Source organism: Culex quinquefasciatus, chromosome 3, assembly GCF_015732765.1.
Source record: "Culex quinquefasciatus strain JHB chromosome 3, VPISU_Cqui_1.0_pri_paternal, whole genome shotgun sequence".
In the NCBI taxonomy this organism is placed as follows: Eukaryota; Metazoa; Arthropoda; class Insecta; order Diptera; family Culicidae; genus Culex; species Culex quinquefasciatus.
Window position 1 is genome coordinate 64,019,659 of NC_051863.1, and position 24,948 is coordinate 64,044,606.

The 24,948-nt window shown below is 35.5% G+C and overlaps 1 protein-coding gene and 1 long non-coding RNA gene across 7 annotated transcripts; one reads left to right on the forward strand and one right to left on the reverse strand.

The window, feature by feature from the left end:
• Nucleotides 1-1,776: 1,776 nt before the first annotated feature.
• LOC119770853 lies at nt 1,777-3,148 on the reverse strand. Of its 3 annotated transcripts, none has more exons than XR_005279026.1 (3): nt 2,994-3,147; nt 2,482-2,799; nt 1,777-2,228 (listed from the first exon to the last, which is right to left on the reverse strand). It is a non-coding gene; the product is annotated as an uncharacterized LOC119770853 (long non-coding RNA). The 3 variants fall into 3 exon arrangements; XR_005279025.1 differs by having other exon boundaries at nt 1,777-2,421; XR_005279024.1 differs by having other exon boundaries at nt 1,802-2,799; nt 2,994-3,148.
• Nucleotides 3,149-8,122: 4,974 nt separating this feature from the next.
• Nucleotides 8,123-14,287, forward strand: LOC6042547 (chymotrypsin-2). 4 transcript variants are annotated; one of them, XM_038265520.1, is made up of 4 exons: nt 8,123-8,502; nt 8,606-9,067; nt 13,388-13,965; nt 14,025-14,287. In XM_038265520.1, the coding sequence occupies exons 2-4, from the start codon at nt 8,995-8,997 to the stop codon at nt 14,166-14,168; spliced, it is 795 nt and encodes a 264-aa protein (XP_038121448.1). In that variant the 5' UTR covers nt 8,123-8,502; nt 8,606-8,994; the 3' UTR covers nt 14,169-14,287. The 4 variants fall into 4 exon arrangements, with proteins under 4 accessions (XP_038121448.1, XP_038121449.1, XP_001852003.1 ...); XM_038265521.1 differs by having other exon boundaries at nt 8,123-8,421; XM_001851952.2 differs by having other exon boundaries at nt 8,123-9,067.
• The last annotated feature ends 10,661 nt before the right edge of the window (nt 14,288-24,948 follow it).

The window sequence follows — 24,948 nt, forward strand, 5'->3', positions numbered from 1 at the left end:
GAAATTTTCAGGTTGTGCAAAAAATCTTTGAGTGAGTTATGAATTTTTGAATCAATACTGATTTTTTCAAAAAATCGTAAAATTGGTCGCAAAAATTTTTCAACTTTTTTCGATATAAAATCAAATTTGCAATCAAAAAGTACTTGAGTGAAATTTTCATAAAGTGCACCGTTTTCAAGTTAAATCCATTTTAGGTAACTTTTTTGAAAATAATCGAAGTTTTTATTTTTTGAAAATTAGTGCACATGTTTGCCCACTCTTGAAAAAATATTTTTGAAAGCTGAGAAAATTCTCTATATTTTTCACTTTTGAACTTTGTTGATACGACCCTTAGTTGCTGAGATATTGCCATGCAAAGGTTTAGAAACAAGATAATTGATGTTTTCTAAGTCCCACCCAAACAACACACCATTTTCTAATTTCGATATCTCATTTTCTAATGTCGATATCTCAGCAACTAATGGTCCGATTTTCAATGTTAAAATATGAAACATTCGTGAAATTTTCCGATCTTGTCGAAAAAAATATTTTCAATTTTTTTAAACCAAGACTACCATTTCAAAAGGGCCAAACATTCAATATTAGGCCGTTTTAAAATGTTAGTTTTGGTTTTAAAATTTTGAAAATATTTTTTTCGAAAAGATCGGAAAATTTCACGAATGTTTCATATTTTATCATTCAAAATCGGACCATTAATTGCTGAGATATCGAACAAAAAAATGAAAATGAACATATTGTCTAAATATTGTTTGCCTACACCCAGAACTGGACATCGGCGTACGAGAGGATAAAGAGCACGATTAGGTAGTAAAATGGTACTGTGTGTGGACTGAGAGGATAAATCCAGAAACTACCGAGATTACTTTACTCAAGGGTTCATCTTTAAAAAAGTTCATCTATCAACAAAAAAAAGTACCGGTACCGAGACTCGAACCAAAGACCTTCCGCATATTGAACCGTGCCTTTGCCGTATGGGCCATCATGGTTCGGTGACTAAGCGGCGATCATTTGTTCATATAAGCCACTCGATAGGATGAACTGTTCCAATGAACGAATGAACACGTGAGAGGACCATAGAGGAGAAAAGCAACTCGCGACAAAATTTTGAGGCTAGGAATTTTGACAGGTATGATTTTCATAAAGTATTCGCCTCCTTTTCTCTCCCACAGAAAACCTGGGAACGAGGTAGCTGTCAAACTAGGCCAAAATGTTAAAGTCACTCACAAAATGAACTTTGAGTGATTTGAGTTCATTTCTGACGTCACGATTTTCTCTTCTATACTCTCGCAAAATAGCACTTTCCTCACCTTTCCTTTTTGTGAGGACTATCCCCTCGTTCTTTAACTTTGGGTGTAAGTTATGAATCTTTGATATTAAATATATTTTTTCATAATATAGAAATATTGATAACTTATTTTTTTATCTTAACATTTCGATTTAAAACAAATTTTCTTTAAATGGTTAGGCGAGAAGTCATGATGAAATCATTATTTTTCAAAAAGTCAAGAAAACGTCTTGCAAATTTGCTTCAATACAAAATAAAAAACAGATTGGACCAATGGTTGTTAAGATACATCCACTGATACAAAAAAAAAAAAGAAAGTATAGGTTTCTCAAGTAAATGATTCTCAAGGATTGTGATTCTCGTTTGAACCAAATAAAAAGTCGTAAATAATTGCTCAGCAATCACTGTTTGGCTTAAATCTTTTGCTAGGAATAAAAATAAAACCTGGATTCGTAGACTAGCTGAGCTGGTAAAAGAATAATTATTCTACGTTTCACATACAAATTGTGATATCGTCACATTTACTTCTCAGATTTATTTTTGTGTAAAAATTACAACATGTTCATGTTCTTCAGTTCCGAAAGAGAAAATCAGTATGCATTTCATAACCTCCACTCAAATCACTTTATTCCCTCGCGCTCCGTCAAAATTGATTGAGCGCTCCCAATTTGCATACAATTGCGCTTCCCACGGTGTCGGCCTTCCTTAAAATGAAAAAAAAAAGAACTCCAAAAGGTTCAATATTTTGTATCCATATCCGCAAAGGAAGTCCAGGTACCAATCCCAAAACCACCTTGAACCAAATTCCTTCCATTTTTTTCTAGTCCACGTCACCACCCAACCGAATGTCCTGTTTAGCAATTCAACGCACGACGCATCGTCACCTTCCTGTCCCGGTTGTCGTCCCACCACGAGGAGTCCCGATGGCATATGTGAAGCCCACCTTTCCGGGGAAAATGAAAAATTCACTTTAATTTACCCACCTTTCTCAGCGCCTCGGAATTGGGTTTGCGATGGGAAAAACGTGTCCTTTTTGCATCAAAATCACAAACCAAGGCTGAGGGAAATCGATGAAGTTTTCGCCTCAAAATGTTGTGACCAACCACTTTCGGCACTTCTTTTTTAGAACTAAAGCGCTTAAAATATGCAAAAAAGGAGTTTTTTTTTATTTCCTTCAAGACATTATACTCACTTACCCAAGACGAGCCTACCCTTTCCCTTGTCCGGAAACCCATAGCTCTAACCCCCTCTTGTCCAGGTGAAAAAGTGACCAGTGGTGACACTGATGACCTCGGCGCTCTCTCCTTTGAACGCTCAAAACTGGCCAAAGGGTCGTCTCCGGAAAGGGTAATCCTTTTCTGCGCAATCCTTTCGTCATTGAGTTCAACCTAAAAAGAAGAACGAAGTAAAAAATCCTACATGATAAATAGACTAAACATTACACCGAAAGAAATTAATAAAACTTGTCCTGCGGGGTCGGTCTTGCGAAGGTTGTCCTGCCCGGAGCGAAAAACCTGAAAATATGTTTGAGGAAAAAAACGGTGCAATTTGAAAAATGAAGATCCGCAACCGACCGGTTCGGGCCGGGTTCCCCCGGGAAGGTTGAGGGGATTAGATTTTCTCATGATTTGACCAATTTCGGGTTCGATCGAATCGGCGCAAGCAGGTTTTTCCAGCTCGGAACTTTAAAACTTGTTAAAAAGCGTACCTTTTTGGTTGAAGAAATTCGTGAGAAAATGAAAAAAAAAAACTCAGTTGTTAGTGGTGAAACGCGACTGTCAAACAGTGTGGCCCGTCAACTGTGGCGTGCAACGGACGGAACTCGAGTGACAGCGTTTGCTTTGGGGTTTTGCGCGCCAAAAAGTTGTTATCTCTGGTACAAATAGTGTTCAAATCCAAGCTGCAATATTGAAAAGTGAGTGCTCCAAAGTAATGGGACCGTAATTAGTGATAAACATGCAAGCAACTTGCAACTTGTCGCAAGTGGTGCATTTTACGATGGTCATAAAATTAAGCCATAAAACACGTGATATCGGCAGTTTGAACCCTGTTGGATGGTGTATAAAAGAACGTGGAATTTTCCTACCTCGAACTCGTATAAATCAGTCAAATGTGAGCATGCAAGTCACAATTTAATTGGTAATTACTGTCGGTTATCAGCATGGGAGCGTTTGTGCTTGTAATGGACAGGTTGGAATAGTTGTACTATTTGCATGGTACTTCTAAATTATTTTATATTGTTTTTTTTTCTATTTTGACGTTTTTTTCGCATTTTACGCTTTTAGAATTTGCGAGATTTGAATTCTAGTGGTTCCAACGAGTGGGATTTAAATAAACGAATTGTCGCTGTATTTGAAGATTTGAATAAAATAAAATCAATCGATTTAATCCACCTAGAGATGAAAAGAGCCATTCTTACAAAATTTAGATCAAATAACATAAATGGGAGCAATATATGTTACTCAAAATGTGTAGTAATGCGCAACATTACTAAAAATATTCTATAAAAATATTGGACACTCTTTGGCGTCATCCATAAAGTATGTCACGCAAAAATCGGCCAAAATTGAAGCCTCAAATGATAGTATATAATTGTTCTAAGAAAGGCAATGTATCGGGTATGACAAATTTCTATTTTTTACCAATTTCACAAAATAAACAAATTTTTCACAACACATTCAATGTTTAGTTAGACTTCCTACTTTTTATTCAATTAATTGTTTTTATTTAGAAATACAGGAAAGGAGATCCCTGCAATTTTCAGTTTCTGAAAAAAGTAATTATTTTTCTTGACAAGCTTAGTTTGACGTGAATGGATTCGTACTGCCCTACTTTTCGAACATTTTAATTTTTTCAATGGAGGTACGTTTGTGTCACGAAAAACTTAACATAAAATCATTAAATTCTAGAATTTTTAAAAATAAAAAGTTCAATTTTCCAATGCTTTTTGTAGCTTCAAAATTGGTTCAAAATTTATTTTGTGATTTTTAGGATCATGACCCGAGGCGAGATTGTATATCAGAGGGTTAAAATATTTGAATTATTTTTTTAAAATTGTTTCGAAAACAAAATTTAACAATTTTCGCAAAACAACCTATTCGAGGTCCACAGCTGTTTTTTTCTTGGTTTTAAAACATTTGATTAAAAATAGTTTTCATTTTAACACTTTCAAAATAATTTGCGAGTTTTTAATTTGTTTTATTTTATTTGGATGAAACATTGTCCATATATTCCCTATGTCAAAGTCACTAAATGTTGGATTCTCAAAATACATCTTTTGAGCCAAATTAATTTTGAAAAAATGTGATATTTGAAAAATATCAAAATTCAGGCCAGCCCATGAAATTTTATAAAGACTTGTATGGTAAGAATAATGATGCAAAATAACTTCATAAAGATTCCAATTCATGCATGCATTTCAAAGTTTAGTTAAAAATTAGGAGAACATTGCGCGGTTTAAAGTGAGGACCAAGTTCCCCCACTCTCCCTCAAACGAATGTTTTTATTTTCAATATCCAAAAATTAAAATGTTAAATTCTCTACCAACTCACACGAAATCGGGAAAAGTTGCCCCGACCCCTCTTCGATTTGCGTGAAACTTTGTTTTAAGGGGTAACTTTTGTCCCTGATCACGAATCCGAGGTCCGTTTTTTGATATCTCGTGACGGAGGGGCGGTACGACCCCTTCAATTTTTTAACATGCGAAAAAGAGGTTTTTTTCAATAATTTGCAGTCTGAAACGGTGATAAGATAGAAATTTGGTGTCAAAGCGATTTTTATGTAAAATTGGGTGCCCAATTTGATGGCGTACTCAGAATTCTGAAAAAAAAAAACGTTTTTTTCATCGAAAAAAAAGAAGAATTGGCGAAGAATTACCCAAATAGGTTTTTTTAAAGTTGGAAATCTCTTTGCTGAATTAAACAAACTACTAATTAATCAAATAAGGCCATATGTTAAAAAAAAAGAATTTCAGGTTCACCAAATGGAAAAATACGTATAACTATACGAAAATATTTGTATGGCATAGCATAACTGTGATAATGTATCCATCATTTAGTGATAAATATTTTTGCATTTTTTTAATTGGCTTAATATTTGGGTGAAAATGATGGATTTTTTTTACAGATATCCCTGGTTCGATTCTTTAGGTCAGCGATTCTCAACCTTCTTCTAAGCCGGTACCCCCTGCCACGTATATCAAGTAGGCCCGGTACCCTCGTTGAGAATCGCTGCTTTAGGTGAAAATGAGTAACTTCGTCAATTTATAGCCAAATCGGATAAGGTCGTTGAAGTTTGTATGGAAAAATTTGCAAAAATGTATAAGGAAAAGCAAAAAAATAAAAATTCCACCAAAATGTGGCATTTAATGTGTCAGAGCATTGTCAAGTGAGAGATTCTTTAGTTAAATTTTATGGAAAACAACTTTGAGGAAAACCACAAAACGATCTTAGTTAACCCTGACGATTTATTAGCGATTTAGAGAAGATGTTTTTAAATGAAATGATTTTTTTTCACCAAGTTTAACAGTCTGTAGCAAACATTTAACCATTTATTGATTTTACTCAAAATTGGCACAGTTACTTGTTTTTACCTAAAGAATCGAACCAGGGGGTGTCCCGGATGACTGGTATGATTTCTGGTACTTTTGTACCCAACTCTCTCCTAATCAAATAAAACTTTCTAGACATATTATCCTACACAGAAAAAAAAAGTTGGGATGTTGAAAATTTGGTAGGTTGAATATTACCTCTTTTGTTGAGTAATCTATCTTCTATATATAAAAAATTTCGATGGATTTGTTCGAACGCGAATCAGTTGAACACGGAACGTCGGATCCAGGCGCTTTTTGTTGCGTTAGGTTCGTTTAAGCCTAAGGAAGGTTTATATGCTAAAAAAAAATGCCACTTTAGCCACTCTGGGACCGATTCTTTAGCATTTGCAGACAAGGGTCCTGGTTGCTCAAAATCAACCACTCCATTCGCGAGCACAAATAGCAGGCGACGCGATACTGCCCTGATGAATTCCTACCGTTTGTCACTTTCACACCATTTGCTCCCGAACACTCTCTCTTCTACTCTCCTTCTCTCTCTGATCGGCTCAGTCACCGAATGGCTCAGGCAGGCCGATCGTCTCCGATCACTCTGAACTGAAAACAATTTTTCTCTGATGCGCTGCGTTAGACTTATTGATTTGGGTGGCTTAAATCAATGTTATCAATTAAATTGTGCATTTATTTTGATTTCATAACATTATATACACCATTCAAAGAAACTTCCACCAAGAAAAATCAAATTGATGGCAAACTGAGGGCGTGAAGACAAATAGACTGCCGCGCTGGCATTTTGTGAGAATGGCTCTTCGCTGAGCATGTTAGTGTATGAGTGTCGTCGAGCGACGGAGTAGGCAAATATTTTCACGATGTATTTGTTCGCTGAGTGAACAGTTCGGGCCACTCGCTGGCTGGTTGCGAGTCTCATTCGCTCATGATTGCTAGCGGGTTGGAATAGGCGACGAATAGATAGGCGATGAGTGAGTGGTTTCTGTTCATTGAAGCGAAAATCAGGACCCTTGTTTGCAGATTTTATGGGAACATTTACGTAAACTCAAATTTTGATCACAGGAGGCTGAATAAGCAAACAAGCTATACGTCAACAAACGAAAAAAGGCAGAACGAAGTTTGTCGGGTAAGGCTTGTATTACATACAAAATGTGTAAAAATGTGAACCTGAAAATTCTTTGTTTTCTGGGGTTAAATTAATCATTTTTTTGACACAAAAACTGTCACCATTTCCTGATGAATATGACCATAATTTTTTTTCTGTGTAGGCCTATATAAATCATTTTTGTGTACATGGAACCAATTGTACGCGAAAATGATATTCGAATATTTTTGTATATTGAAATTTTAAAATTAATGTCTCTCAAAGCCGTTGCATCGTTTCAAAAAGTGGTCAAAGACAAATTTGTAGGGAATTGGACGGGCTTTCTAAAAAAATACACTAAAAGAAAAATACATGCCCCTTCTATGAGATATTTTAATAACAAAGTTTAAAAGTTAAATTTTAAGGTGATGTCACGATTCTTTTTCGTGCAAAATTTTCGTGAGATACAGTAATTTTTCAATTACAAAATACAAAAATATTCAAATAACTTTCGTCCTTCTTAAATATAATTTTCGAGTATAATGGAAAAATAGATTATGTAGACCTAGGTTAGGTCGTTAGCTCAGTCTAGGTGTAGGAGTCGTCTCCCTGGGTCCTGCCTCGGTGGAGTCGCTGGTAGGCAGTTGGACTAACAATCCAAAGGTCGTCAGTTCGAATCCCGGGGTGGATGGAAGCTTAGGCGTAAAAAGAGGTTTGCAATTGCCTCAACAATCAAGCCTTCAAACACCTAGTTTCGAGTAGGAATCTCGCAATCGAGAACGCCAAGGCAATGCTATAGAGCGAATAATTTGATTTGATTTTGAGACCTAGGTTAATATGTCTACAAAGTTACATTGAAATCGGAGAGGGTCGGGTACAAAAATATCAGAAAAAGTCCTGATTTGAGCTGGAATTGCTCATTCATAATTTTTAATATTAACATCAACTATTAAAAAAAAAAAAAGAAATCAACGGCCTTAACCAATGGTTGGAGTATTTTTTTTCCTTTTTAAATTTTTAACGGCCTTATTCAACGGTTGAAGTTTTTTTCGTCAACGATTTGAACGGGGGCAACGCTAGTTCATGTAATACAATGTTGTTCTCATACAGGAAAAAAAATTCTAAGCGCTATTTTGTCGGGAAATATTTCAAGCTCATTTCCTAGAACTAAAGCTAGTTACATTCCGCTAGACAACTAGGCCAGTTCGCATGTTAAATCGCGCTTTCCAAGTCATAAGCAACTTTACGCACGTTTTTTTATTGTGTCAAAAATCCGTCAAATTTCGTCATATTCACGATATCGCTGTTCACAGTGCTAATCAAATCAATTATTCAAAACCACACGCCGCCACGTTATCGTCAGACGTCGCGACGTCGAAGTCACGCAGGCCTAAGCGCTACCACCCGCATCGTAACCTTCCTTCCACGAACGCAGGCATTCCAGCCCGGTTGGCCGGAGTTCGCACACCCTTAACCTTGCCAACCTTCTATTGGGTGTCAATTTTACCTTTGAATTATTAAGGGGTTACATTTATTTTAACTTCTTCTCTTATTTGAATTGAAATTAGCATATCTGTAATTTAACCCAATACTCTTTGTAGAAAATAGTTTTTAATAAGTTTATTGATGTTTTTTTCAAATTCAACATTTAATTTGAAAACTAAAACGTTTTTTTTAGGTACCCCCTCAAGCCAGAAATTGAAAATCATTCCACCCGGTACAATCTCACCCAGATTCTTCCGTCTTCCGGCTCCCATAAATCGAAGCCGAAGGCCTTCCGGTTGTCCTACTGGCGGGGTGGCGTCGCGACGCTTGGAATGATAACAACGCGCGGTGGTTCTTTATGGCACATCGCGAGCGCTCATTGTGACCGATTGTAAAACAATATAAATGCCATTAAGGTTGCCACGGGTTCGGTCATTGCGAGTCCGGATGGCGGCCAGTGCTGGATTTCGCGACGACCGGGAATAGTGTCGGGTTTTTTGGTCTTCAATTCGTTCTTTGATTTGTTGGATAGTAATTAAAAAGTGTTGTGATAATTGTAAAGCAGTATTATTAAAAAAAAAAATGGTGACCATGAAAAGTTTTCCTCTCGTTGGTGGCATCCTGGCGGTTCTTTACGGTCTAGTGAGTGTTAACGGTTAGTTGGATTTGGTGTTACAAGTGCTTATATATTTTCATAAAGACAAAATTACTGATTTTATTACCAAAAAAAAGTACAAACGTTTTAGAGCATCAAGCGGATTTCTAAATTATGTTATAAAAGGTTGAATAAAATTGAATTACATTTCAGGCCAATCTATCCCCAGGCCCAATATGTCACTCCTGCTGACAGTACTAATTTTAAATCAAGTTAAACATTTTGTTCTGTGAAACTTTTTTTGAGAACAGAAAGCCTAAAAAAACAAAAAAAAAAAGAGGGTTGCATTGTTCTCGGGCATATGAAAAAGACAAAAGAGTTTAATTTCGAGAGCATCACCGCAATTTTCAAGCAGTGGTTCCAAAAGCTAGCCTGAAAATTTGAGCTCATTTGGCTAAGGTTCAGTGGGCCTAACTTTGACCTGGAGTTTTAACTCTGATTTGAGAAAATTTTCCTAATCCAATGAAATTTTCTCATCCTAAAATTTTCCTAAGGTTTTTTACCGGCGAATAACTTTGTAGAATATTGCTAAGCTCTAGGAATTGATCTTGAAAAGATGCAGGTAATTAGTTGAGCATGTTTTTAAATTTTGCCAGAAAAAAAAAAAAAACAAACTTCAAAATACCTTAAGAATAGGAAAAGTTAAAAGGGGTTTACAAAACTTTCTCAAAGAATAGGTAAAAAGTAAAAATTCGCCGTAGTAGATTGATTTATGTTCCATTCTAACTTCAGGTCACACAGAACCTTAAGGGGTTACATACATGTAAATCACCAAAAACGGAAGAGGTTGTTGTGAGCACCCAATTAAACTTTAAAAAAATCTATTTTCAAGGCATTAAAATATACATTTTCATTTAATAACAAAACAAATTTGAAGACATTTGGTTGTATCATTGCCGAGATATAGTTATTTGAAGTTAGCAGTATAAAAAAAACGGGTGCCACGATATCTCAACACTGCTTTGACCAAATCGGCTCAAAATTCAGGTGAAGCCTTAATGAGGCTTCCGTGTGCAAGACGAAGGCTGATTTTTAAAAAGTTTATTTAAAAAAAAGATAAAAATATTTTTATGTTTTTCATATAAAAAATCGCCAGCATTTGATTTTTGTATTTTTTGAAAATGCAAGATTTTAAAATCGGGCTTCGTCATGCACACAGGATATGTTTTGAGAGTCTTCACTCAAATTTTCAGCCAATTTGGTCCATCCCATCTCGAGATATCGTGGCACCCGTAAATCAACTTGGTGTTTAGAGAAAACCGCTCACAAAGTAACAATTTCTTTATGAAACTTTCAGGAGTGATTGGAAATCATCTTTTAAGTGGATTTAATAAGCTTCTGCATTATGAAATTTTAAGATTTTCTGAATGTATGTAACCCCTTAACCAAATAAGCTTAAAATTAAACACTTATGGCTTTTTCATATATCCGTGAACCGCTAGTGGAATGGACTTAATCCCCAGCAAAAGTACTTTTTCTCGGGAAATGAAAATAGATACACAATTTTTCAAAAGTCTAAACACCATAAAAATTCTAAAATGTTGATTTGTATAGCAAACTATCATATTTAAATAAAACAATATTAAAAGCATTAATTGACTGTTAAACTGAATAACATATTTTTTCAGATGCTTGATTTTCTTCAACGTTGCAGAACAATTGCCATTTTGTTATGTTTTAAATTTTATTTTGCTCAATATTTTTCAGCAGTAAGCAGTAAATATGCAAAAAAGTTGACTAATTTTGGAAATATTTTATGTTTCTAGCTCATACTCACACAAAACATTTTTTTTTTGATTTCAGCGAATAAAACATAATTGAATCAATACACATTTTCAATTCATAATCAAAGCAATGAAAAATAAAGAATAATTTAAAAAATAATCCCTTTTCCAAGTCAAAAATCAGGAAGATGTCAGGTTTCCATTGCAATTGCGATTATAATGACATGAAATTTTTTCTCAAAAATAAGTATTTTTCCTGTTTTTTCAAAATGCTATTTTTCTCGAAAAAAAAAAAAAACTCATATTAGGCCGTTACAAATATTTTTTGAAGTTTGTGTCCCTCGACTCTGACTAAACTCAAGGTGTATAAAAATTGAATTTACGAGCCACGGTTTTAACATTTGAATGAAAAACGTGTTTTAAAGTGCATTATACATTTGTCCAGTTGTTTTGCAATCTTTAGCCGAAGTACCTAATTATTGATGATTTTTTTTTTTTGCAAAAAAAAGTTGGAGTTTCATAATAAATCAAAATATTTTTAATCCAGCCCAAACATGCCAATTGTGATTATCAATACAGAAAAATGCGTTTAGATTGTTTTCAGTTGATTTGGCTTTGAATTGAAAATTCAGAAGTTTTATGAAACATTTTTTTGTCCCCTGATTTTCCGGACCAATTTTGAATGGGGAAGGGCCTTATATTTATTGCAATATGGGTATCAAATGATAAAGCTTTTTTATACAGTCAAAACTTGTTACACAAATTCTTAGCGGTATTCAAATTTTTTACAAAGCTAAGTATTTTCGAAAATACCGTAAAACGGGGCGACTTTGATAGCCGGGGTGACTTTGATAGGTTCGCGATTTTTCCGCAAAATGAATGAAATAATTAAAATACGTACGGAATTGTTTAGAATCATTCTGACTATGGTAGAGAAGTGTTCAAAGAACCTCAAAAAGAACTTTACATAAAATTTTGGAAACTTTGAAAAGTTAGTTGACTATAGTTAAGAAAATGTTGATGAAAGTAATTATTTTAAACTTCTCAAAGTGTCATGTTTTTCTCAATGAACATGATTTTGAATCGGAAAAGGAATGCATTTTAAGATTCTTTGGACAATTTTCCACTAGGAGAAGGTAAAATAAGTTTGTTAATGATAAATAATATGTGTTTTTGAAACACAATTTAAAAAAATCTCCAAATTTATGGACAATTTCAGTTGAACAAATTTCATGTAAAATGTGAAAACTTGTGATTAGTGCTTCGAATTCAGTATAACATGCAATATAAATCGATAATTTTATAAACAAAACTAAATAGTTTTTACAAATTTCAGGAAAAATTCCAACTTTTTAACAATTTTACCTAAAATTTATTTTTATTTTGTTAAAAAGCTTATAAATTTAAATATCCAATTATAAACATTAATTTTTTTCTTAAAAGCAATACCAGCAACTTCAGTGATGGTACATTTAACGTACACATAAAGTTTGAACATCTTAAATATGATTTTAACAACAAAAACTATGACTATCAAAGTCACCCCGGAATTTAAACTAAGAATTTTTAACGTAACTATTTTTCTTAACTCTATTGAAAAAACTTTTTTTCCAAAATAGTGCATGGACTTTGTGTGGCCTGTCCCAGTACATGTTTTAAAAATAATCTTGAGTAAAATCTTACCTATTGAAAAATATTCAAAAAACAAAATGCAATCCTATCAAAGTCACCCCGGTTTACGGTACTAATAAAATGATCTTGTCTTTTCATACATTTTGAAAAATATAACACAATGCACAGTGGGAAAAGGGCCCAAAAAACTACCGCATCATGGTTTCGCGCAAACCATCGATTGTCAAACATCAAAAGCTTCGTTTTTGCACCAGGAACAATAATCCGATGAAAAATCGCACTGCACGGACCGGTGGCCGGAGTACAGACCACCGGAAGATCCGAATTTTGGGAATTAGTATCAGATTTAGCCAATTGTGAACGGATACACTTTCTTCTACCTTGAATAGTCATGCAAAACAATCATAGAATAATATTTAATACCATAGGACCCATCGAAACCGGATCCACCGATCTCCGGTGGCCACTCCCGGAACCGCATTAGTAAACAGCGTAAACTAGTCATGCCACGTATCATGTTGCGGTAATTTTTGGGTCCTTTTTCCCACTGTGCAATGTTTTGAAAACAATTAAATTTTTTATAAAACTTCGTAGTTTTGAAAATAAAATACTTAAAATTTAAGATTTATAAATTATGGTTATTTTTTAGAGTGTAGCATGTTCTTCAAAGTTGTAGAGCGAAGATGTGGTTACGAAATATTAAAAGTTTTATTCTCGGAATACTTATTTTGGAATATAAGCCGAAATTTTAATTATATGCAGAAGGGAATGGTCTAATCTGGATGTAAATCGGTATTCTTGCTTGTTCTGATGGTATCATTGGACCAACCAAATTTGAGCTGGACCTAAAAAAATGATAATAAAAAGTTTTAGGTGAATTAACAACCTTCATTTATTTTCTGTAATTTTTGAGGTCAAATGGTTTGGAAAGCTGGTTTAATCAATATTTTCACTTTGTCCTCAGGTAACGAACAAACCAAGGTCGTCGGTGGCACCCAATCCGGGGAACGCGTCCCCCACCAAATCTCGCTCCAGATCATGATCAACTCACTGTACGGCTTCGGTCCGAAAACCTGGGCCCACAACTGCGGTGGCTCGATAGTGTCCCCAAGCTACGTCATCACGGCCGCCCACTGTCTGGACGGAATCGAGGCATCGCGGCTTTCGATCGTGTCCGGAACGAATGACCTGCGGAATGACGGTGCCAAGGGAAGCCGTCGTCTGGTTGCGTCGTACAAGATCCACCCGGAGTACAAGGAGTTGGACAAGTGTGACATTGGGATCATGCGAACGCAGGAACCGTTTGTGTTCGATGCCAGTACGCAACCGATTCGGTATTCGGACACCCAGGTGGGAGGTGGTGAGAGCTGTACGCTGACCGGATGGGGCTACACGATGCCGATTCGGATTGGGAGGACGCCGCAGGATCTGCAGCAGGCGGAGCTGAAGACGATTACGAACGAGGAGTGCCGCAGCAAGGGATTCCCGGTGAATCCGACGGAGATTTGCACCTTCACGAGGGTGGGACAGGGTGCGTGTGGGGTGAGTTGAATAAGGTTTTATTTGTTTGGATAGTGTATAAAATTTGAATCACTCCACAGGGTGACTCGGGTGGCCCACTGGTCTGGAACGGTGAACTCATCGGCGTGGTGTCGTACGGGACACGCTTCTGCGGCATCGGTTCACCGGACGTGTTCACACGTGTCTCCGAGTTCAAGGCGTGGCTGGACGCGAACCAAGTGTAACCCGATCCCGACTCCTGTGGATAGCTGAATACGAATCTTAGCCAAATGGAACAAGCCGACGACTGTTAAATTAAAAATTATCTCACAAATAAAAATTAAAAAACGAACAAACAACGGAAGAGGTGACAAGTGTCTAGTGGTTTCCCCTAAACTTTTCTTCCCGGTTTGCGTGGCCCTCGGTGATCCCGAGGATGCTGCGTTGAAAGCGTGCACATGCTGCCCTGCAAATAAATAATCAACCCCTTCTCTTTTTTAACCTAACCCTCAAAAATGAGATGAGCGCGTGCCAACCCGTCCCCGTCCCGACCCGGCTGTTGTTCCGTTGTCCCCGACCAGTGGTGGAAAACATCCCGCAAGAGACACAAAAGAAGATGATGAGCCTGGGCTGGAAAGAAACGAAAACTTCAAACTGGGAAAATCAATAAAAAAATCATTTCTTCTTTTTCCGGTTTCTTTGGGAGTAGGAAAACGCGCGCGTGCCCGTGACTGTGAATGGGTTGTCGGGTTCGGGGTCTGGGCCTGGAGGCCCTCCGGGAAACGGGTGACGGGTTGAGTGACGATGATGAGATGAAGAGTGAAGATGGGACGGGACCAACAAACAATGGGACTCTCGGAGTCTGTCAAAGTGTGACAGAAGTGTGTGGAGGCCCTCTTTGACATCTGGGTGTAACGTTTTAATCTGTGGCGGGATGTTGAGTTTTTTTTTTTGGGGGAATTTTCTTTTTGATAGGGAAATGATACATTGGTTTTGAATGTTTAAGAGGTGCATTAAACACTAAGCAAAAAGCAAAAAGCAAAAAGCAAAAAGCAAAAAGCAAAAAGCAAAAAGCAAAAAGCAAAAAGCAAAAAGCAAAAAGCAAAAAGCAAAAAGCAAAAAGCAAAAAGCAAAAAGCAAAAAGCAAAAAGCAAAAAGCAAAAAGCAAAAAGTAATATAATGAATGTTGAATTATCGTAATTTCTGCTATACAGGAATGACATTTCCATCTCAGTATTGATTGACTGAATGCAATATGTTTTTTTTTTTAGTCTGGCCTGTTTTAGCAGCTTACCGTATTTAATTCGAACATTGTTTAGATAAAAATCTTCTCAAGTTGTTCCAAACATTCATTTGAAAATTCCCAGCTTAGAAGTAGAAGTTCAAGACTAGAGGTATTCATACCCTAAATGAGCGTAACAAAGTTCGTTCTGTAAACAAAAAATCGCATAAAGACCCATTAGCAACGGTTATCCAAGTCTGGGATGCCATAATTTATTACACTCGGAACAATAACTAGCCATCTGGACATCGGTGACCCTTTCTGCAGCGCCAAGACAACAACCGTTCACTAGTATTCAAACTATTCCACTCACATGTAATGATTTCCCCCTTGGTCCCGAAAAACCCGCTCCGTTCGGAATTAATTATCCACACGGATTGAACCAAACCAAACCCAGCAAAACGCAAACCCCATCCGCCGAAACGACCGAAAACTTGTCCTGGCCCCGACCAAAACTTCAAACTCATCCATTCACATAAATTACACTGCCGAACCGAAAACCAAACCAGCAAACATTCCTTCAAACGACGAGTCGAATCCTTAAAGGCAAGAAGTAGGGGAAAAAAGAAGAAAAATCGAACCCGAATACCGGCCACTGTCCACTCTGTGTGCATCCTCGGAGCAGGACCCTTTCAGCAGAGCTGAGCTGCTCTTTTCCTTCCAGAACAAGTCTTGCTTCACAAAACCCGGCGAAAAAGGACAAAGTTTGTACCTTCTTCCCTTTTTACGGGGACGGAAGAAGTGATAATGTTTGGCTTTCGCAGCTCACTCTCTGCTGTGCTGTGAGTCCCATCCTTGAGGCGAGTAAGGAAAAATATTTTCTTCCAGATTAAAGTTTAAAATTGCCGGTCATTTATTATCGGACGTACCCCCGGATTCGTCGGTGAAGCAGGGGACACTTTCAATTGTCTTGAAGTTATGCATATGCTTGTTGTTTGGTGGTGGTCATCATCGACAGCTTTTCCAGCGAGATAGAGAGAGAGATTGTGAATTACACGTGAACGTGTAAAACTCATCCTTGTGATTTGGGAGATACTGGAATGGGACGGGACGAGCTGTGTTCCCTCAAGGCAAGGGTTAGGGCAACTTTTGAGTTTTTAACGAAAAGGATATCCGATGGACATAAACTTTGTCCGGTTTGTGTGGATGTAAACTGTGGTAGAGGAGTATTCTTTTGCTTCCAACAGGAAAATAAATAATATATAATTTTTATAAGGATTAATTTGGAAATTGATTGTAATAGTAATAATGTTTTACTTTTTTCATATTCTATCTTCATAAACAAAATATTTCAACTATTAAAAAATCAAGGGGATTTCCAATACGTCCGATTTAAGTTATTTTGGTTTCAATTGAAAACTGATGACTGAACTATTTAATAAAAAGTAGTTTTTCTTCAAAATAACAAAAATTATACTTTTATATTGTGTAAATTTTCAAATATTTGCATTTTACGATTAAAAATTAAATCAAATACACTGATGAAGTCCGCAAGTAGTAGACGAAATACGTATCTGTCAAGATATTAAAAATATATAGCGGAATTAAAAATAAACAACTCGTCTCTTTGTATTCATAATACATTCAACTCTCTGGCTGTCGATCTTCTCGATATCAATATTGCTCCATGTACCGATGAATTCTTCAGTCCCTTCAAACTGCATACTTCGACTGTCTTTATTCCTCGATATTTTCTCTTGCTTGAAGGATCTCTTCCTCGACGGTCCCTTGGATTCAATTTGGTTTAAACATCTCTTTCGGTTGTCAATAATTTCACTTTCTCATGGCTTGCGTAGACATTGTTCTTTGAGAAACGAAGCTTTGAAACATTTCTTTGTTTTTGTTTGCTGGACGTTGCCATAGCTCCCATAGCTGGTTAGCAAGAAAAAACAAATTTCAATCGAGTCTTCATTTTGCATCGTTCTGTAAACTGATGCTTCTCTTCCTCGATGGTCCCTTGGATATTGACAACCAGAGATTCGACTGTAATGCATTCTGCTAAAACGCTCAACCAAACCACAATGTTTGAACAACTTACTGTGAAAAAATCATTTTTTAAGAAACTTATCGTATCCGATAAAGCAACAAATTACAAAAAAAGTGAGAGCCAATTTTGCGTTGCAACTTGTGCCAAATTTATTCACTAACAATTTCGTCAGTTATTCCAATCTTGAAGTTCAAGAACGAATTTTGCACCAATATGTAACAGTTTGTATCGAGATGCTCCGATTTGGAAGAAACTTTCAGCGTTTATTTGTCTATACATGATATAAATGAAAAATATGATAAAAAAATGTGAATAATCTTGAAATTGCTCGCATTTTCATAAAACTTGATCAGTTTCAATTCTTTTTAGTTGCTTTGGAAAGGTCTTTTGAAGCACTTTAAAAGGTGATTAATCTACAAAAACTGCCTCTTAAGACCACGAACGAGCTTCTGAAACAAATTTGACATTGATTAGGCCTTCTCATTAAATTTTGGAAGGTTTAAATATTTAACCTTACGCACTAAAAAATATGTATATGATTTGATTTTTTTACTTTTGAAATCAATCCTAACATTTTAAACACAAACACATATTTTGATCATTTTCAAATGATAGGCTAAAAACGAACATTTTGAAAAATATGATTATTGGAACGAGTAGAAAACGTCACAAAACATCGTTCAACATGCAGAAATTGATCGAAAAGTTCTCAAGAAATTCCAAGAAGAGAAAAACATTTTTTTTAAACAAAATTTAAGGAGCAACTCTGCAACCCACAGTTATATTAACTGAGTCTTGATAGGAAAATTTGAGTGATTTTTTTTTAAATTGCAAAAACTAAATATTTTTCAAGAAAAAATCTAAAATGCTTGCATTTCTAACTTTTTAAGATTTTTTAATACTTGAATGTTATATGTACCAGGTCTTCTAATGTTTAAAAGCTACAAAATTGTTTTTTTTTTCTAAAAAATGAATAATTAGACAATTTATTATTTTTTTCATATTAAAATTGGCAAAATACTAATATTATGAGAGTTTAAAGATATTTTGAGGGGGGGTTCATCCTTGTGTGACAAAGTGTGACATAGGGGGGAGGGGGGGGGGGGGGTTAATTTTGGCCGATTTTTGCGTGACATACTTTATGGATGACACCTTACGTGATTCCCGGGATTTTAACCAAAATTATCTGTTCTTGGCACTAAACTGTCTGACTGTGAGAATGATAAGTGATTTGACAGTTCAAATTCAAGCAATCTTGCATTTTGCTATCATAAAACGAAGTATTTTAATTGTTTAAGAGTGTTCTTGAAGATACTTTATGTCGCAAATCCAGAATGTTTTGTCCAAAGCTTTAATAAAAGCGAATAGCATTTTTTTAAACTTTTATAAAAATTTCTAAGAAGTTTAAGCATTTTGCTTGTTACTTTGTCCGATTTACAATGTTAAAATATGAAACATTCGTGAAATTTTCCGATCTTTTCGAAATCAATATTTTAAAAATTTTCAAAACAAGACTAACATTTGAAAAGGGCCAAACTTTCTATATTACGCCCTTTTAAAATGTTAGCCTTGATTTGAAAATTTTGAAAATATTGTTTTCGAAAAGATCGGAAAATTTCACAAATGTTTTATATTTTAATATTAAGAATCTGACAATTAATTTCTGAGACAGGACGTTCGAAAATGGTGGTTGTTTGGCTTGAAAAACATCAATTTTCCTGCTTTTTAAGCCTTTTGCGTGGCAATATCTCAGCAACTAAAAGTCGTATCAAAAATCAAATCAAATTATTCGCTCTACAGCATTGCCTTGGCGTTCTCGATAGCGATATTCCTACTCGAAACTAGCTGTCCGAAGGCTTGATTGTTGAGGCAATTGCAAACCTCTTTTTGCACCTCAGCTTCCATCCACCCTGGGATTCGAACTGATGACCTTTGGATTGTTAGTCCAACTGCCTACCAGCGTCTCCACCGAGGCAGGACCCATGGAGACGACTCCTACTCCTGGATTGAGCTATCGACCTAACCCTCTAGGTTAGACCGGGGCCAACATTTACTTCCCTATCCGACGGAAGGCGTGGTCAGACAAATCTCGTCTCGAAAAATGCCACCGGGACCTTCTGAGATTGAACCCAGGCCGACTGGGTGAGAGGCAACCACGCTTACCCCTACACCACAGTCCTGAATACACGGTTGACTGTGCATTTTCTCAAAGTTTGATTAAACTTGGTTGTCGGAGTCCTGAGTTATAATTAATAAAGTCTACAGTAGTTGGGCATGAAAGTGTGTCAAACGTGATCTGACGTTAAATCCCTTTGGCCCATTGTTGCACTTACAGGGTGTGTCAAGATAGCACGACAAGATTGAAACATCTGTCATATGAAGAGTGACAACAATGCACGGAGTTTTTTTTTCGTTTTAATTGAATATCTCAGGATTGAATTCAACTTTTAAGAATCTGTGAAGGTCAAAAGAAGAGGCGTTGAAAACGGCACAAAATGACGTTCGTAATTCAATTTGGCCCAAAATCAACGTGCGAAAAGATAGCATGACAACGACGAAATGCTCTTGACTTGATGCATTTCCCTCAAAAGGGTACTGTTTTAAAGAATTGGTTACTTCTTAAATATTTTCTTTTAAATTGATCTTCTAGAGTAGACATTTGAAAAATTAACTATTTTGGAATTCCCACAACCTATACCGGACAAAAGTAGCAGCTTTTCACCCCTCCCAACAAATCCATCCCACGGTGTCACTTTCGCGCCACATGTTGCCCAATTTCTGGACAATTGTTGCTCTGATCGCGCTCCGGAAATTCCACAACTCAACTGCCTCAAAATTCCAGAACATTTCCCGCCGCGAATCGAGCAAAATTGTTTTCTTTTGTCCACGCCGCGGTCGTCGTCTCCCCCCTGGAGAAAAAAAGATCTCCAGAAATTCCTTCCACCAGTAAATAAATAAAATCCGGAGCACTTCCTATCAAAGCCAAACAATAAAATCCAATAATCAACTGAAGCGGAAAGTGTCAAAGGTCAAAGTGTTTTATTCTCCTCCAGAAGTCGGCTCTTTTTTTTGTTATTTCCGTTACAAAACCGTCTTTTTGTCCTTCCTTCCTTCCATTGGTTGTTGTTCCCTTAACGAAATCTACTTAAGGCGTGAAATAGTGAATTAGATTGAGTTTCTTTTTTAATTTTCGACAGATTTGCTACTTTTTTGTGTGTGTTCCCGTTCTTGGGACGATTAGGGGTCCATCAACGTGCGTTTGCTCATCTTCTTCGCCCTAATTTGCAGGACAATCTTTTTGGCGCGTTTCGTCCCACCAAGGAAGAGAAGGTCCTTTCAATATTTTTGTTTGCCGATTCCTCTCGAGGCTGTCCCTCCTTGAGATTTGCCTACGTAAAAAAGGAAGAGAGAGGGGATGATTGGTTTTTACGATCGGACTAATTTTTATGATTTTTTTTTGCTGCTCTACTTTTTGGGCGCAATGTCCTTTGAGCGGATAAAAAAAGGTGAATATTTATTAACAACTAATCGGAACAATGCGACAGATCGAGAGGAGATTTGGGTCCGAAAGTGGGACTTTTCGGGGTTTTCTTTATGTAAATTGCACCGTGTTTATGTTCGAAGATAATTGAATTTCATTGTTGTGATAGTTGGTGCTTTTGTTACAGTTTTTTTCGCAGTTTCTTGAAAAAAGGGACCGTTGAGAAATTTTGCAGCGAAGCGGATTTACATCTTAAGGGCGACCAGTTTTTTTTATTTCTAACGGACAAAACTGTCGCAAATTTGGATATTTATGCGGTGTGGCTAATTTGGAGATTTGTTATCGGTGACAGATTTTCGGGGATTTTTGATATCTCCAAGGGAACGGATGCTGGGAAAATGTAACGGTTTCGTTGGTTTTTGCTTCTATGTGTGGGTCTTGGAAATTATACTTTAACCAAAATGGGCAAAACATGAGGTCTTTAAGCAGAAATTTCCTGAGTATTTGATGCTTCCTTCCTGGGCAAAAATTTCCTCAAACCATTAATTACTTTCAAAATTACAGGATTCGTTTTAGGCACATGACTTTTCAGAAAAATTTTCCTAAAGATGTTTGCAAGAATCTGAGAATCAAGAATCGAAGAATATGAAAAACAGTAATATATTTTTTTAAAATGAATGTAACCACTATTGACGGTCAACACATCAACTGAAAACAATTTAATGAACATTTTCCTGATTTGATATTCAATTTTAGCATGAATGAACCAGCCAATGCATATTTTTGTGAAATTTCAACAGGTTTTTTTTTCGCAAAAAATAATTATTTCGTCAAAACTTAGGTTTTTTTCAACAAAATATTGTTAAACAACTTAACTGGTGATAATGCATTTTACAACTCCTTCTTTGAAGTCTTGAAACCATCAATTTTCATTTTCTTGCCCCCTCCCTCAATTTCACTTAGAGTCAATAGGTATAAACTTTACAAAATATTTGTATCGGCCTAACTTGGGCCTAACAAACAGGAATGCTTCCAAAAACCATTTTTTTTATTTTTTCCCAAAAGATGAATTGCGCAAAATAACCGTTTTTTCAATTCTCACTTGGGATGTGTTTAAAATTAAAATGCCATCTTTTGAGCACAAGTTGTTCAATATTCATTTGGCTGTGTTGCCAATTTTACTTCTAACATCTGACGCATATTTGCTAAGCTTAAATAATTTGGTTTCACCTCTTAAAATTAAATCACAAATTTGTTTTCGACATTTTTCAAGGTTTTACAACAATTAAGATTTTTTTTTTGAAAAGTTGGCAACACTGTCAACACATTTTTTGCAATTTCACTGTCAACTTTTCCTGTCTATCTGCGAAAACGAAACGGCCTACTTTTCTCTACCAAAAATAACAGAATCGAAAATTAATACCTTTCAATATCAGTGCGGAAAAGTAGCACATTTCCGCACTGAAATGGGTGCTGAAAAGTTGAACTTTTCAACACTTATATCAAAAAGTAACATTTTTCAATATTGTTTTGTTTTCAACAGTGAATTTACTCAACACAAGCATGTTTGACATAAAATTCGGAATTGCACAAATAAATGTAGGCAACTCGTTGCAAAACTTGAGTGTTTCAGCACTCTTCGTTTTTATCACACTCGGTATACCTCGTTGAATAAATGTACGACTCGTGCTGAAAAAATCTACTTTTTGCAAAACTACTATTACCAGTTTATATCATAGCTCAAAAGCAGGTATTTAAAAACGTAGGTTTTAAAGAATACCTAGATGTTTGGGTATCAAAAGACCGGAAATTTTATGCCCTTTCCGATTCCACATAGGTTGACTTGTGAATCGTGGACCGGTTCGGATGCCGGCGGATTTTCCTACGACGTAATTCCGGGTTGGTACGAAATTCCAACGAAAAATCTATTCTATCGATACAAATACCCCCAAAACGGTGTTATACCCACTCCAAAATGTTATTAGCAATTATATGGTAATATTTAGTTGAATTCAAAGTTTGCAAAATTAAGTTTAGATAAGTTTTATATAGAATTTCCAGAGTTATATAAACTTTTATACTAAGTAGTTAGTAAACTTTATATTCAATCCAAATTCTTTTTTTAATCAGTCAAGGATGCCTATTTGGAGTAGGGAGACTGGATTTCTGGTGATTTGTCAACAAATAACATTATTTATGTTAATTTTTCGAAAGGTGTACAAACTTTTTTTGCACCTTTTTTATTTTCGTAATAGTATTTGTTATATAACTTTTTATAGAAATCATCTTTTCATGAGCTTCTTGTAGCAAAATGTTTGGCATGAGTTTCTGAACAAAACGTAGTACTAGGTTCCTGTCAAACTTTAAATTTTTTACATGTTTCATCACAAAATGTGCATAGTGCCCAAGGGGTGTAAATACTTTTTTTACATACTGTATATTTTTATTTTTGAAATATTTTCATCAGTCTTAAAATTATTGAAATATGTTGTATTCAAAAACTTTTAAAATGTACCCGAAATTATATCAAAAATTGTTTTTCGATAAAGTGCATACACTACGCAGCCTCAAAAAAGTGTATAAATAACACTTATTTTTTTATCAAAATATCTGAGATCCGGCTTCAAAAAAAAAAGTGTATTTAAAACACTGAAATACTTATAACTTTTGATAGGGTTGTCAGATCTTTAATCTTTTGGGTTGATTCGAAAGGTCTTTGAATTACCTATCCAACGATGGGTAGCAGCCGGACAACTTTTTCATCAAAGTATTTGAGATCCGGCTTCAAAAAAGGTGTATAAATAACACTTGAGTGCTCATGACTTTTGATGGGGTTGTCAAATCTTCAATCTTTTGAACGCGTTGGAAAGGTCTTTCAAAAACCTTTCTAAAAATATATAACATGACGTGTTTCCTTACAAAAACCACCCTTGTTACAATCTTCAGAAATTTAGCTAAAATCGGTTTTAAATATAACTTTTGAAGTACTTTTTTAAACTTCATAATATTAAGTAGGGTCTTGTGGGACCCCAAGACGGATCGAATGAGACCAAAACGGTCCAAATCGGTTCAGCCAGTCTGGAGATAATCGTGTGCATATTTTTCGGTGCACGGACTTACAGACATACACACGCACATACATTTGCTCAGAATTTGATCCTGGGTCGATATTTACACGTAAAGGTGGGTCTACGAAGTCGAATAAAGAAGGTCATTTTTCGAGTGATTTTTTAGCCTGAGGTGAGGAAGTCGAAATTGTGTTTTTTTTATATTTTAAAATAGTGTCCATTTACAAACACACATTTACATTGTTTTGCCTGAGGTACGGTATTATAAATTGAAAAATGTTTTTTTTCCAATCAGCCGTGATTTTACCTGAGGATATCTGAGAATTTGTTGTTCTGATTTTCAATGTAAATCAATAAAATCTTTGTTAAATGTTTAAATCTTTGGAATAAGAATATTTCCATGTCAAAATCCAGCCCAATATTTCAAAATGACGTAAAATACTAATGTGGCCCCAGCTCATGTAACGTCCAACCTAACTCCTATTAACCCTTTCAAGCCTGATGGATCATGTATAGGGTTAGTGAAATTTCATGATTTCGTGGACAGCGTGAAATCCGTGAAATTTTGCTTTTACCGCGAAATCCCGTGCAATTGTATGTTTGTGTGAAACTGTAACGATATTTCTCAAAATAATTTATCAAACTCAAATAGGAATGAAAATAATCTTAATAATTACTGCAAAGTTAAGCGGTTTAATCACTAATATCGGGTTAGTGATTTTTGACGATTTGGTGTACGGCTTAAACTTCGTGAAATTTATCAATTTTCTCAAATATTGTTTTTAATAACAAAATAATAAATATTTGATCCATAAAGACTATTTCAGTAAATTTTACTATTTTTCAATTGAAAAGCTTGATATGAACCATTTGAAGAATTGTTCAGTTTTTTAGAAACTTACTAAATTTATTAATACACATTTTTCTGCTATTTTATTTGAAAGGTATTGTGTTAATAAAAATTCGAATAATCCAGCTTTGTTTTATTCAAAATAAAATGGAGAGTTTTTTTTCAAATTACCTTTCAAAAACATTTCTGAGGCCTGTTTAATTTTAACAATATTTGTTTATTTGGGAGGATAATTTTCGTGAAGGATAAAAAATACTCTTTTTTTATCAGTCTCATTTTGAATTAAAAATTTCGATTTCGTTACAAATCATATTATTTTTGCCTATTGATTTAAACTAATATTTGGTAAGTGTGATG